The 14,150-nt window shown below is 46.7% G+C and overlaps 1 protein-coding gene across 2 annotated transcripts in view; it reads left to right on the top strand.

Moving 5' to 3' along the window:
- LOC135101343 (nascent polypeptide-associated complex subunit alpha, muscle-specific form-like) overlaps nucleotides 1–12,063 on the top strand; it is a 52,520-nt gene extending 40,457 nt beyond the window's left edge. For both annotated transcript variants that reach the window (XM_064005197.1, XM_064005198.1), the window contains exon 4: nucleotides 9,273–12,063. In XM_064005197.1, the coding sequence (XP_063861267.1) occupies nucleotides 9,273–9,485 (213 nt within the window). In that variant the 3' untranslated portion in view covers nucleotides 9,486–12,063. The remainder of the gene's footprint in view (nucleotides 1–9,272) is intronic.
- Nucleotides 12,064–14,150: the final 2,087 nt, after the last annotated feature.

Genomic DNA, 14,150 nt, shown 5'->3' with positions numbered 1-14,150 from the left:
CATCACGATTCACTACCAGCACCACCACCACTACCACCACCACAGCGACCATCATAACACCGGCCGCCGAGGAATGCTAATTGGTGGTCTTCTATAGGTCATTGCTGAGGCGGCTTGCCCCAGGTGACTTGCACTTTATGTTCCATTTAAGCCTCAGTGGTGCCCGGGGAGACATACCACACCCGGGGCCGTTGTTAAGGCATCGCCCAAGCCTCCGCCGCGCTTCTCCAGATTCGAGGGTGAACTGTATCAGCTGTGGGATCGCCGCTGATAATATCTCCTGCCGGGTGTTATCTCGTCTCCGGTCTGGACTGTAGTGTGGGTTGCCCAGATTCTTGCTCGAAGGAGGAAAAATAGTCGAGGATGAAAATAAATAGACAGACAGGCAGGGATGATGAAAGAGGACAGAATCAAGGGAGTTAAATGTATATGCGAGAAGAAGGAAAATAAGAAACAAAACGAACGGATAATTCACATCATCAACCCAATATATATAATGTAATATTTCCTCACACAACAAGCGTGAATTTTATCAACTAATAAAAGAAAACATAAAATTCACATCAGGAGCAAGGCGAGGAGAAAAAATTGGGACATTTATGAGCCACAGGATACGTCTTACATGCACACACTCCTACAGGAATGGCGATGAGGATAAAGAAACCAAAAAATATAAATAAATATAGTCACAAAATCAACTAAACAGTGAACAAATATCAAACAAATAACAGAAGCATAAATTAACTAAATATACAAATAACTAATTATAACTAAGGAATAAGGAAAACGTAAAAAGCTCTAGTTCCAGCAGATAAGGCAACGCCACGCTCCGAAGAGAAAGGAGGAAAGGGCAAAGCTTCCATTACAAGCTGGCGAGGATGTTTGAACTCCTTAATGAACCCTGCTCTTGTTACCCTGACGCCTTCCTCCTACCTATAGGCCTCTCTTCTACTCTTTCTCCTCCTTCTCCTCCTCCTCCTCTTCCTCCTTCTCTTTCATCTTAAACTCAATTAAGTATAGGCTTAAAGCTTTCATCAGTTTTCCTGGTCCAGTTTCTCCTCCTGCCGTTAACAATGTGGATGAAGAAAGTGCCATGATAATTCTATACTATTCTTGATAAAATGAGAAATTCAAAAGCTCATATATATATATATATATATATATATATATATATATATATATATATATATATATATATATATATATATATATATATATATATATATATATATATATATATATATATATATATATATATATATATATATATATATATATATATATATATATATATATATATATATATATATATATATTTTTTTTTTCTTTTTTTTTACTCATTTGATTAAAGACAGGGAGACTTGATTTCGTGAAGTGTACGTTTGGGAGTGAGTCGAAGTGTGTAGATCAAGCAGAAAGAAACGTGTAGCCTTTAGTACTGACTGATTAACCATCTTGTCAGTTAGTCAGTCAGTCAATCAGTAAGTCAGTAAGTGAGTCAGCGGATCCCTCGATGGTCTCACTACTCAATACGACTGAAAATCACATCATCTCTTCAATTTTCTTGTCATGATCTCCTCCCCTCTCCCTTTCCCTTCCCTTTATAGCACTCCCTACCACTCACACTCTCCCCCCTCACTTTCCTTCTCTCTCTCTCTCTCTCTCTCTCTCTCTCTCTCTCTCTCTCTCTCTCTCTCTCTCTCTCTCTCTCTCTCTCTCTCTCTCTCTCTTCCCCTCTCCTTCCCGTCACCATCCCTCCCTTTCTCTGTTAATCATTGCCCCTTCGTGGATAAAATGAGGAACAATGAACGCTCTCGATTTGCCTTTGTGATCCGTGAGGTTAAAGTGATGTTGGAGGGGCTTTGTGGAGGATGAGGGATGAGGGCGCCTGATGGGATGATGGTACAGAATGAACAGAAGAAGGAGGAGGAAGGGAAGGAGAAAAGTGAAGCTCATTCAGTCACGGCCTTGACCACTTACTGCTGAAACACGAAAGATTGTAGGCGTGGCAGAACAAGGAATGCAAGCTCAGTAGTCACTCTTCTATCGTTCAAAGCCTTCTCGCCACATCAGCAGGCAGAGCTGCGGTGTTCCTGCTGGTGTAAATATCAAGACGCTCAAATTGATACATAAAACGCGATAATTACCGTCATCGGAACCACTTCTTCACCTCACCAATTTGTCTGCGTTGGTGGGAGGCAGGAATGCAATTAATTAGATATAATTTATAGGTGGTGTTGTTGTTGTTTTGATGGTAAAGATGGAGGCGATGGTGGCGGTGCAGGTGGTGGAGGAGGAGGGGAGGGCGTGGCAATGTGTCTGGGCAGCGTTATCTCCTCTCACCATCAGTGTTGGGCGGCGAGATGCGAGGTGCTCCTCCTTGCGATTTAAGGCTACGCTTCCTCCCTCGTCCTGCAGACAACTTTAGCGTCACTTACTTTATCAGCCATAATTTCATGTTATCAGACAGGTGTTGTATAATCTGGTGGCTCGGGAGCGACTTGCGGCGGGGCGGGGCCAGGACGAATGGTCACGACGTTATTCCTGAGATAAGGAAATAATCGTCCCAGCGGCGGGGCGGAGCGGGGCGGAGCGTGGCGGAACGGGGCGGCTCCTCGGGCCAACACCTGCTTTTCACTTGAAATCTCTTTGCTGGTGATTCTTTGCGCCAAACCACATAGTTGTAAATACGTTCCCACTCACCACCTTATCAGATCCCGCTACAATGTTTATCCTTGCGCTGATAACACGGAAATTTATCTTCTGAAACCACACTGCAATTTTCGTAAATCTCATGCTGTTCATTCGGTTTGTTCTCTGTTTTTCTCTCACCTTTATCAATTACGATCAGGAAAATCTCACTCCTCGCCACATTTTTACAGACTGAAAAACTCTCCTCGTAACACTTTCAATTTCACTCGCTTCTTTCTTCACTCCCTCCTTCCTTCCCTACTCTTTTTCCTCCCTCCTTCCCTCCGCCTCTTCAGAAGGACACAATTCTTCCGTATATTCACGACGGTTCTTTTATTGCCGCATCGACGGGCCACAAAAACCTCGGCAGTGCGCCCCTCCACGCCAGCCCTGCCACGCCACCTCAGTCGTGGGAGCGGGAGGAGATACCATCGCCGGGAGGAGCTGCGCGGGTCATGCTCCTCTCGCCACCTCCTTCCTCTACGTAATTCTCAATCCTCTCTCTCTCTCTCTCTCTCTCTCTCTCTCTCTCTCTCTCTCTCTCTCTCTCTCTCTCTCTCTCATTATCTCTTTAATATCTTATAAAACCTTGTCACGTATCCTAAATATTTCTCATCATCATTGTTCCTTCTCCCCCTTTCCCCTACTCTGGGGCTCTCTCTCTCTCTCTCTCTCTCTCTCTCTCTCTCTCTCTCTCTCTCTCTCTCTCTCTCTCTCTCTCTGTGTGTGTGTGTGTGTGCGTGTGTGTGTGTGTGTGTGTGTGTGTGTGTGTGTGCGTGTGTCATCCCGTTCTCCTAATTATCATATCACATCTTCCATCAGTTCATCGTCTGTTTTCTATTTAACATTTTCATTACACATCGCCTTGTTCATATTCATTCACATTTCATTAAGCACCTTCACCAATCCTCTCCTTTTCATCTCCCAGCCAGGCTCTCGTGCAAACATTCCTTTCACTGTCCTGTCACCACTCTTCCCCCCTCCTCGGTTACGTAATCAACCCATCATCTTCGCATTCCCCGTAGTCTTCCCTCAAAGTCTCTCTATCCTTAACACTCAACGGATGCTACTCTCACTGTACGTACTCTTACGCTCACTTGCTCTGCCTCCGTCAACAGGGCAGTGAAGATAATTCTATAAAGTGATACTCTGCCAGCTGGGACTCACTGGCGCGTTGCATTTCCCTGTCAGTTTAGGCGTCTCACGGATTGTATTCCTCCCGAGCTTCCCTTGTAAGTGGGTCTTGCTAAAGCGGCTCCTCCTGGACGCGACCCTTGACCTCTGCAGCTCTCGGGGGTTGGTTCATGTAACCTTCCCTGGCTTCGTGTTAATCTGAGATCAGTGGGATGGCACGAAGGTCCCAGAGAGTAGCCGGCAAGGTGGCAGCGGCGCGCGGAGCTTTTATATACTCCTCCAAGTTGCTCTTTCTTGGCTGCTGAGGTTATTTGAGGTTATTGGCTCTTGGGAGGATAGTTAATGTGCTCAAGTCCTGAGGTAACCGTCAAAACTGTGCCCTGATAACTCGGCGTGTAGGAGGTCGAGGTGTGGCTCAAAATTGTTGTGTTGTGGCGGTAAGCAGAGGGAAATGAAGGGAGGGAGGGCAGCGAGGGAGGTGAAAATGTGGTTGTTGTTACCGGTTAGGCAGGATAACTAAATTCTTCTCTAAGAATAGTAACTCTAAGCATGCCTGACATTATGACGTGAGGTACGAGGTGGGAGGCGAAGAGTGCTCATCATCATTATCATCATCATCATCATCATCATCACCATTATCACTATCATCATCGTGTTCCTCCATTGTTTTCTGCTAAAGGCTTGGCTTAGTTGAAAACTCCTTTCTTTCATTGTTCCTGATGATGAATATCGTTTACTGACGTGCGGGAGGCAATAAATAACTGCCAGGTATCTAGTTTTACAAATATTCTCTCTGCACCATAATAACACAAACACAGACAGTCTCCGCCAATATGTCATGAGCTCTTGGCTTGTTACTTCAAGTTGGACTGGCGTGGCAACAATGGCAGTCAGAGAAACAAAAGCTCAATTAATAAGTTATGTGGTGAAGATAGCCATCACGGGCAGCGTGTGTCTGGGGGGTCGTGGAGGGAGGGTCGTGCTGCCTCGCTCGCTCTCTCGAAGCCTCGACCCTAACCAAGCACCCAGTGATTTGTCGGCGGCGCGTAACTACTCAGGTGTTTATCTGGGCTGCGATCGCCGGTTCGCGAGATGGATTCCAAGACATTTGCATTGTTCATGATCTTGTAAGATTAGATTGGGCTGCTAATGCTGCGTCGTTAAGCGGTGAGTCCCGGTGTCGAGTGAGTTCCTACTAATGTTCGCTCGTTAAGCAGCCGAGTCTTTGTTTCGAGAAGCCTAATTTGCATCGATTAAGAACTTGATGCATCAGGCAATCGTAAAGCAAACCTTCGTCCTCTTGTCGACCGCCAACGGTATTTATGTGGCGCTGTTAGGGCAGGTACGGAACACACCTGGGCACGGACTCAGGTAACGTGTCAATTCATCATGCAGTTACACTTTCTTAACTGAAACAATACGTCCTGGAAACATTCGTTATACAAAGCATTTTAAAGGTATGCAGAGAATTTTCACTGGGAAGGAATACAATCACTCATCCAGTCCTTGCCTCGCCTCCCACCAGTCGTCCCTCCACTCCCTGCACCTGGCCTTGCTGGGACACTAAAAAGTCTCACTGAAGATGTACTAGGAAGGGAAGGACAGCTAGGCAAGGTACACACCCGGGTATCTCCAGGTCCCGGTAGATGGTCGTGTTGCACCTGGGCACTAGAGGACAGGTTTTATCATCAGGTATTCCTTGGGTGAGACTGTCACTCAGCCGCCTCACCTTGCCCTCCGCCAGGTGTGTTGGTGCCCTTAACCTCCAGCCGGGACTCACCCAAGGACGACCGGCAAGCGAATGACGGGTTGTCAGTGAGAGGCAACACCGTGCAGTATATTGGCAGTTCCTTTGATGCTTTAAGACTGTCTCTTTAACCAGACTTCCGCTGCAAAATTATCCATCAGATGAATACGTTGAAAACCTACCCACGCTCTTGCCACCAGCTCTCTCATAGCAAGCATCCTCCTCCTCCTCCTCCTCCTCCTCCTCCTCCTCCTCCTCCTCCTCCTCCTCCTCCTCCTCCTCCTCCTTGTCCTCCTCTCCTTTGCTCCTTCTCTCTTACTCCTCTTCATCCTGCTCTTCCACTTCTTCATCCTCCTTTTATTCCACCACTACCATGTCCTCCTCCTCCTCTTCTTCCTCCAGCTCCTCATCCTTTCCCTTCTCTCTTCCCGCAACTGGTCCCTTCACACCACTCCTCCTCCCCCTCCCCGCATCGCCTCGGGTACTCTTCTCGCAGCAGTGGTTGGTGGCTTCAAGTGGCTCGTTCATGACCTACCGGTGACCCCAACGCGACCCTTCGTCCCGACGCGGCCTGTGTGAGAGCTGCCCCGTGACCAGTGGTGCGGGGGTGCGGGGGTTATTTATGCTCATTATGTGGCCACGATGAATGATGCTTTGTGTTTTGGCCAGAAGAAAACGTGCGGGGGGTGATGGAGGGGGAGCAGGAGGCCAAAAGCTGTCTTCGAAGGTACAAATTGCGCCCATTAAAGGATTCTTCCACGCCAGTATAAAAAGGATGTAAAATGACAAATTTGTTTCGCGCTGCTGAAGCGAGGCGGCACATGATAAAAAGTAACATTTATGGCCGGTGAACAAGTGCTTCGCTATCATTTATTAGCGGGGAAGAAAATTGAACACACTTGTGAAATTGGCTTAAACATTGATAGACTTGAAGAGTTGCGTCATTTGTCCTGCCTGATCTGCCACGTCACAATTATTCCAAGCAAGACGACAAGATAAGAAAATAACACGGGAGATAAGGGAAGGACGAGACAACGTGTGGCTCCCTCTAGCTGGGGAATTGTGGCCTCAATCAACAAAGGAGCGATGTGGTGTGGCAAGACGGGAGTGAAGGGCCAGATACCATCATGACTCCTGCAGCTGAGAATATATCAACATATATTGACTCCCACTCATAATATGTTTATCATGAATCATGGTTCTCGCCTGTCCGGGAGCACCGTCAGCTACTGCATGTTATGGACGAGAGGACCAGGAAGAGGAAGAGGAAGATGAGGAGGAGCAGGAGAAGGAGGAGGAGAAAGAGGAGGAGGAGGAGGAGGAGGAGGAGGAGGTGGTGGTGAGGAGAGCCAGTGAGCGATGTTGCGTGGAAGGATAAGCTCTTTTAACTTGAAAAACCTCCAGAGAATATTGTGCCATTGCGTCTTTCCTTTATGCATATTTCTCACCGTTGACGCCTTGAGGTATAGAAGAAAAAATAATGTCGGTGCTAAAAGAACAAGGGACATCCACAGGCCATCCTCAGCCCCGGACAAGAACCGTGATCAAGGCACAACCAGCCATGCACCTTTCCATAAACAAGCCGCAACCACCCTTCTCCTCCTGCCGCAACCACCATCCCCATCAGTCATCTCCCGCTCCCCCCTCGCCGACCCTCCCCGACACCCGCCGCCATCACATCCAAGCAGCACCCTCATCAGTCATCTTCGCCCAGAAATAATACACTCCATCAAATACCCTTCGCCTTGCCAACATTGTCCCCCGTCAGTCCCGTCAGCCCCCTCAGCCGGCCGCCGCCATACGCTTGCTCCTCAGTAACACCCGCCACCACCACCACCACCAGGCAGAAAACTTTCCACGTCCAGCAAAAGATAAAATGACCTCTCAGCGACCCCTGCAGCATCCCGGGGTCAGCCAGCCTCCCCTATCAGAGTCAGATGACCCCAGCCGCACTCCTGAGTCCTCTCGCGGCTGGATGTGGCTGGGAAGGAAGATGGGGTCAAACTTCTCAACCCGCTGACGTGACCAGCTCGACTCCTTCCTCCCGCCTCAGTCACGAGCTAATTTTTAACAAATCGATCCCCACGCTCACGCTTCCGAGGCCGTGACGTCACCCTCTCATCACCCGCAGGTTCAATTCGACTTGGACAGAAGAAAAAATGTGCATAACTTACATAATGTGAAAAATTATCATATGAAAGCCACGCGGAGGAGGATAAAAAGAAAATTTCTGATTACCTGACGAATTTACATATCAAATTTTCTTTCCCTTAAAGAAATCAGTGTCCGGCACGGGGAGGTGGACACGGGGATTTTTTCTGTATAGAGGCTTGCGAAAGTTGTACAAGTGAGGTAAAATGCCGACAATAGACTCTATCGTGTGAGCAAGAAAAAATTTGCTCCTTTGCCAAAACGATGCTGCGTTGGCTAACTCACTATAATCTCGTGACCCCGGCGGGGCAGGGGAGGCGTGAGCGGAGGGCGGGCTCGGCAGCACGATCAGGTAATCAGTAAACAAAGCTACCGGGGCGCTGCGCGAAAATTACTATCATATAGCATGCAACAGCGTTACCTCCTGACCCCCGGCGGGCAGCGTCTCTACTCCGCGGCCAAACTAGACGTCGAGTGGGGGAATATTTTTTTTATTATTATTTACCCTCGGCTACGTGCGTTGCTTTCCTATCGATCCTGCCTCAGAGGGTTGTGGTGCTTGCCGCGACCTGTGAGCGAGTACTACGTGCTCCGCCTTACACACGATACTCCCGCTGCTGCTTCGAGAAAACTAAGGAAAACTACAGTGGTATATATATACATTTTTTTTTTATTTACATCAAACTCTTAAAACGGTCTAAAAATAAAATACATGGTACATACCAAAGCTGAACCTTATTTGAATCGCGCCTTGACTCCACTGCTGGTATGCGGGTGCGGTGGCAATTTGGCAAAGCGCGGTGGTTATGATGGCGAGGCGTCGTAGTGGCTACTGGCTAGACGTGGCCTTAGTGATGATGGTGGTGGTGGTAGCGGTGGCAGCGACACGCAGTAAGCAAGCATCCTCTGCCAAACCATCATTGGCAGGTCGTTGACGGCCTTGTATAAAACATTATGCAGCAATACTTCATGTACCATCGTGTACTTTCTATACTGCCGCAATACCCAACATCCATAAGGGCCAGACATCGGCACGCGAGTCGTAAAACAAAGCTGTATTCCGCGACCCACACACAGCCGCTCCCACCGCTGCTGTTTTTATACTTGATGTTGGCCCTGGCAGCCGCAGCGACCAGCTCATCTACATACAAACTGACCAGAACGGTTGTACTGCAGCCGCGAGGGAAGACACTGACACGAAGCAGTGTTAATGAACTCCTTGGGTGTCGAGGCTTCTGGCGGGACCTACGCGGGGCGAGGTTTCCAGCACTGAGATGGAGAACTTTCTTCTTCCAGTCTTATTGTTATTCATTACTTTTTATGACATTCATTACTTTGGTATTTTTTCAACATTACTTTTTTTTTTCTCTCTTTGGAATAAGTTAGATGGATAATAGTGATCATTATAAACGTTATCAATGGCGTAATGGATCCACATACATTTACGCCAAAGAGAACCAGTCTTGACGTCCATCACTTGTGAAACACCCTCCATTAGGACGTCGTTAAGACACCTCTGCTAAACCATGATTCTTTTCCTCTCCCTCAGGCGTTCCGTGAGCAACGTATCGATGGTTCAGCGCTCCCGCTGCTGACAGAGGAACACCTCACCTCCAGCATCAACATGAAGCTCGGCCCCGCTCTCAAGCTCCGCTCCGTCCTGGCACGTCGCTTGGGGGCATGCAACGTCTGCCTTCACTGCGACCACTGCCACTCCCAGACGCAGGAGCGGCGGCCCAGTTCCGCCTCGTCAGGTCAATAGGACCACACTCCAGCCTGCGAGGAGGAGCCTCAACCCAATGTGAATCCCTCTGGGCATGCCCACAGGTCTTCCGTGTACCAAGAACGAACGCTGGACAAGTTCCGTGGGTTAGTAAGGGATGACACACACTCTCACACGCTGGCTCGGCTTCACCGGGCTAGTGAAAGCATACAATGACCTCAGGGACCTGCAGTACTCTCACCCAGAGGACCTTCTGGGTACCCCTACGACGTGCTGTGTTGATATTGAAACTAATAGTGAACTTGGGAGGTAATGCGGATAAGCCTTCCCAAAGAACATTTTGGTGTGATAACCTGCGATAGTGTGGGCCTCGACACAAGCCAGCGCGAGTCAATCACTTGAGTGCAGTATCGCCCTGTACTCAAATGACCCCCGAGTGTCCACGGTCTTCATGGCTTCGCGGTGTGGCGCCGCGAGCTTCAGTACCAGTAACTCTGCACTACACACGAGACAATCCTTGAAGAGACTAAGCTAAGTGCAGTCCACTCCCGGACCCACAAAGGTGCTCTTATTTCCCAAAGTGTTAACTGACGATGGACAATGGTAGTTGCTGTTGCTTAGTCGACCAATGAGACCTCTCGTAGGTGTTCACAAACTCTCCGCATTGTAACACGAGGCATGCGCTTACTAGGACCAGATTCTAAAACGTAATTCTGATCTCAAATTATATGTTTCTAAGTGTTAATACTTAAATAACATCTTAGTACTTCCCTTACTTCAAATTCTTGTACTTCATGTTATATTTGTGTTTGTATTTATTCAAAATGCTGATGGAGCAAAGAAAGAAAGGAATTTTATTTATTTTTATTTATTTTTATTTTTTTCAAGTTACGTTTCAGAATTTGGCGCTTGGTGCTTCCAGGCCCTGAGTTTATCCGGGCCTTCAAAAGACAAAACCCGCTCAAGATTTTCAAGTCATAGTGTTTCCTTACAACTCTGTTCATCATTCTCATGCCGGAAAATTTGTCCATGTACAACTGTTCATCATTAGAAAGAAACGTACTTGCGTAGGTATACCTCAGACAATTAGTAGATGTTTTTTTTTTATTCCAGTTCGAAAGCATTGCAACTTATATTTTTCTAGATATGCAGGAAAAAGCTAAAGCTAATAATAAACGACACATGCTGTATAGAGTTTAGCTTTGAACAAGTGGTAGCTTTGCAAGGGAGACCGAGTCGGCGTGGCTCAAGAGGCTGCCTGCCGGGGCGTCCCCCTTACAAACCACACCTGTGTTAACCCAAAGATTATGAATAAGTCGGATGTTTTAGTCATTTCCTTGATGGTAGGGGCATAGAGTTGGTTCAGTATTTATTTGTGTATAATTCTGTGAGGCCTAAATTGTTGGTGATTAATACGTAGCTTGTATATAGAGAGAGCATTGTTACTCCCACGCGTTGGCCAGCTGGTTCCTCCTCCCCACCACGCCCACGGTCACCAGAGGAAGGATTTCTTAGTCATTTTTATATTCTTGATATGCATCTTTTTTTTTTTTGTCATGTTATATGTAACGTCTTCAAAACATTTTTTTTACTCGTTGTTGTTGTCATTTATCGTAGTCACTCACCATCTTCCTTCCTTTCACTCGAAACTAACATGGTCACTCAGAGATGACAGTTGACTGGCGAAAAAAAAAAAAAAAATATATATATATATATATATATATATATATATATATATATATATATATATATATATATATATATATATATATATATATATATATATATATATATATATATATATATATACTTTCTCGAGAACAGATAAAAACCATTCAGTAAATTACTTAGCGAAACAATCTCACAAAATCCTCAAAAAGAAAAAAAAATAATTGATAATATTAAAACCTGACAAAAATTGTGGATTTTTTAATTTTATTTATTTGATGAGCTTGTCACAACTCACCATTCGTCTGTCTCCCTGAGCGGCGGCGAGGAAAGAAAACGAGTCACCATCTCCCTCCTCCCCTCACTATCCTCCACTGTCATGGTCACTCCGCCTTGTCACCCTTCTCCTCCTCCTCCTCCTCTTCCTCCACATCTTCCTCCACCTCTATCACCCACCTCCATGCCATCCCTCCCTTATAAAGTCGCTGTCATACTTCACTTTGTTTATAAAGGCTTGTAATTTTTTTTATACATTATGTACATATGGAGATCATCCTCCTTTACTTCAAATTTTTTTTTTTTTTTTCAATACGTATTATAAAAGAATGAGAACCCGGTGGTCAGACTGAGCCTGGCGGGGCTTCCTGCGGCGCGGGGCTTCAGAAGCAGGGAGGAGCGGCACAAGTTTGCACTCTTCCGCCTTCCTTTGCTCGCCGCGCAGGTCGCCCCGCCGGCCAGGCACTATGGGGATCGCAGGCAGGGTCGGATGTAAGCAATAAATAATTATATATGTAATACACGTGGAGTTTTCGATTTTTGTGAGAATTCCACACGGGGAAAGAAATTCTATTTTGTTGTTTATACTATTAATTTCTATCGGGAAGGCTTGTACTACACCACACACCCTACTTGTACATAGCGTAACACCGGAATAAAGAGCGAAAAGAACTGTACTTGTTTGCCTCACTCAGTCTCCTCTGGTATGCATGGTGATGGTGATGATGATGATGGTGCTGTCTGTGCTACCGCTGATCCTGACGATGGTCCGTGGTGACGCTGTGCTGCTGCTGAGGGGGACGCGTGGAAGGACTTCAATGATCCTGACGAAGGAAGAGAGAGAAACCTTTCCAAGTGAAAAAAAAGTAAATGTATGAAGACTACCGAGTTTCTGAAGACAAATAAAGTAACTGCAGCACCAACGCCAACAGCTAAAACGGAGAGGAGAAAGAAAAAATTATCCTTGCAGCACTTTCCTTCACAACCCACATCCGACCTCTCTTGTCTAACACAGCAAAGGAAAACAACCAAGAAGGGAAAGAAAAATAATACAACAAAAAGACTTGCACTAGGCTTCTTTCCTTCAGCAATAAAAAAAAAAACTCACATAAAACAAACATTAAATACAAACTTAAAACACTAAGAAATAATTACCCTAAACGAAAGAAAGCATTTACCAAAGTTTTGATCAGTAAAAGCTGCCACGCCCCAAAACCCCGCCCTTGTCCATTGTGCCCCGCCTCAGCGTATCCCAACCCAGCCCTGTCCCGTCCTCGCGGCCCCTTCAGGCGTCAATCATATTGTGCTTGACTGGCGCCGCTGAAAAGGTGGGGATTTACAAATTTAGGTGTACATGACTGGTGGTGCGACGGACCATTCACACCCAACACTAGAGGGATTACTGCATTTTTCTTCTTTTTTTATTATTATTATTATTTTTTTTTTTGCTCTCCAGATCATGATTGCAGATAAGATTCCCCCCAGGATGCACAAAATGTATTCGAGAAGGAAAATGTTTTATGATATTCATTTTATTTTAATCTCCTCCTTCTACCTGCGCCAGAGAGGTGAATGCTGCGTAAACAAGGTGACATCATGTGAATAAGTGAGTAAATAACGGAGTAAAGGGAGAAATGAATATAAGATACGATAAGTGAATAGGCAAATAAGGAAAAGAAATTAAGATAAATACATATAACCAGCCACGCAGGAGTGAACGTGACTGCTTGCACAGGTACACACACACACACACACACACACACACACAGGTAAGTACTGATGCTTCATGTACAGGTAAAGTAAAGGTATTTCTTAAGTAACTCCCTTATCATTCCACAAGAACTCATTGTCTTAAACATTGGAGGAGATTGGACGAGATGGAAGAGGCGAGAAGAGTCAAGAAGAGATGGAAAAAGTATGGAGGAGACGGGAGGAGTTGAAAGAAGACGGGAAGGGCAGGGAAGAGACGGAAAGAACAGGGAGGAGACGGGAAGGGCCGGGAGGAGGTGAAAAGAGCCGGGAAGAGTCAAGAGGAGGCGAGAAGTGCCGGGAGGAGGCGGCAAGGAAAGGGAGGAGGCGAGAGTAGTTGAGTGGGACCGAAAGAGACATGAGAAGACGGGAAGTTTCAAGAGATATGAAGATCCTGAGGGAGACGGGAAGACCCAGAAGGACACGGGAAGAGCCGGGAGGAAACGAGAAGAATAAGGAAATACGATGAGCCGGGAGGAAGCAAGAGGAGCAGAGATGAATTGAGCTAGAAAGGGGGTAGAAATTACCAGGAAGGGGCGGGAAGATGCTGGAGACGGGAAGAGACAGTAAGGGACGGGCAGGGCCATAAGACGTAAGTAAGGGGCCGGGAGGGGAGGCGACGGGAAGAGCTGCTGTTGGAGCGTCAGGCCGAGGCTGCCTCGTTGAGTCACGTGACTGCGCGGCAGTGGCCACAACCACCACCACCACTATCCCAGCTACTACATAGTACCACCGCTACGTATATCAGCCATCATCACTACTATTACTCACTAGATTATGAGAATCACTTACCAATCAATCACTTTCATTATCATCCTCGCCATCACCAGCGTCAATACAACCAAGGTACTGCCACACACCACAGCAACACCACCACTCTGCTACTGCTACGGCCCGGAAGGATCTACATGCGCTGGCAGGCGCATCTGGAAGCGAAATGAAGTGCCGCGCCCTGCCAAGGACATCCACAAACTGGTTGACTCTCAAAGCTTGCATGACACACCATGCAAG

The sequence above is a fragment of the Scylla paramamosain genome, chromosome 6 (assembly GCF_035594125.1).
Source record: "Scylla paramamosain isolate STU-SP2022 chromosome 6, ASM3559412v1, whole genome shotgun sequence".
Taxonomy (NCBI): Eukaryota; Metazoa; Arthropoda; class Malacostraca; order Decapoda; family Portunidae; genus Scylla; species Scylla paramamosain.
The sequence above is the reverse complement of the archived record's forward strand: the minus strand, read 5'-3'. Positions and strand labels throughout refer to the sequence as shown.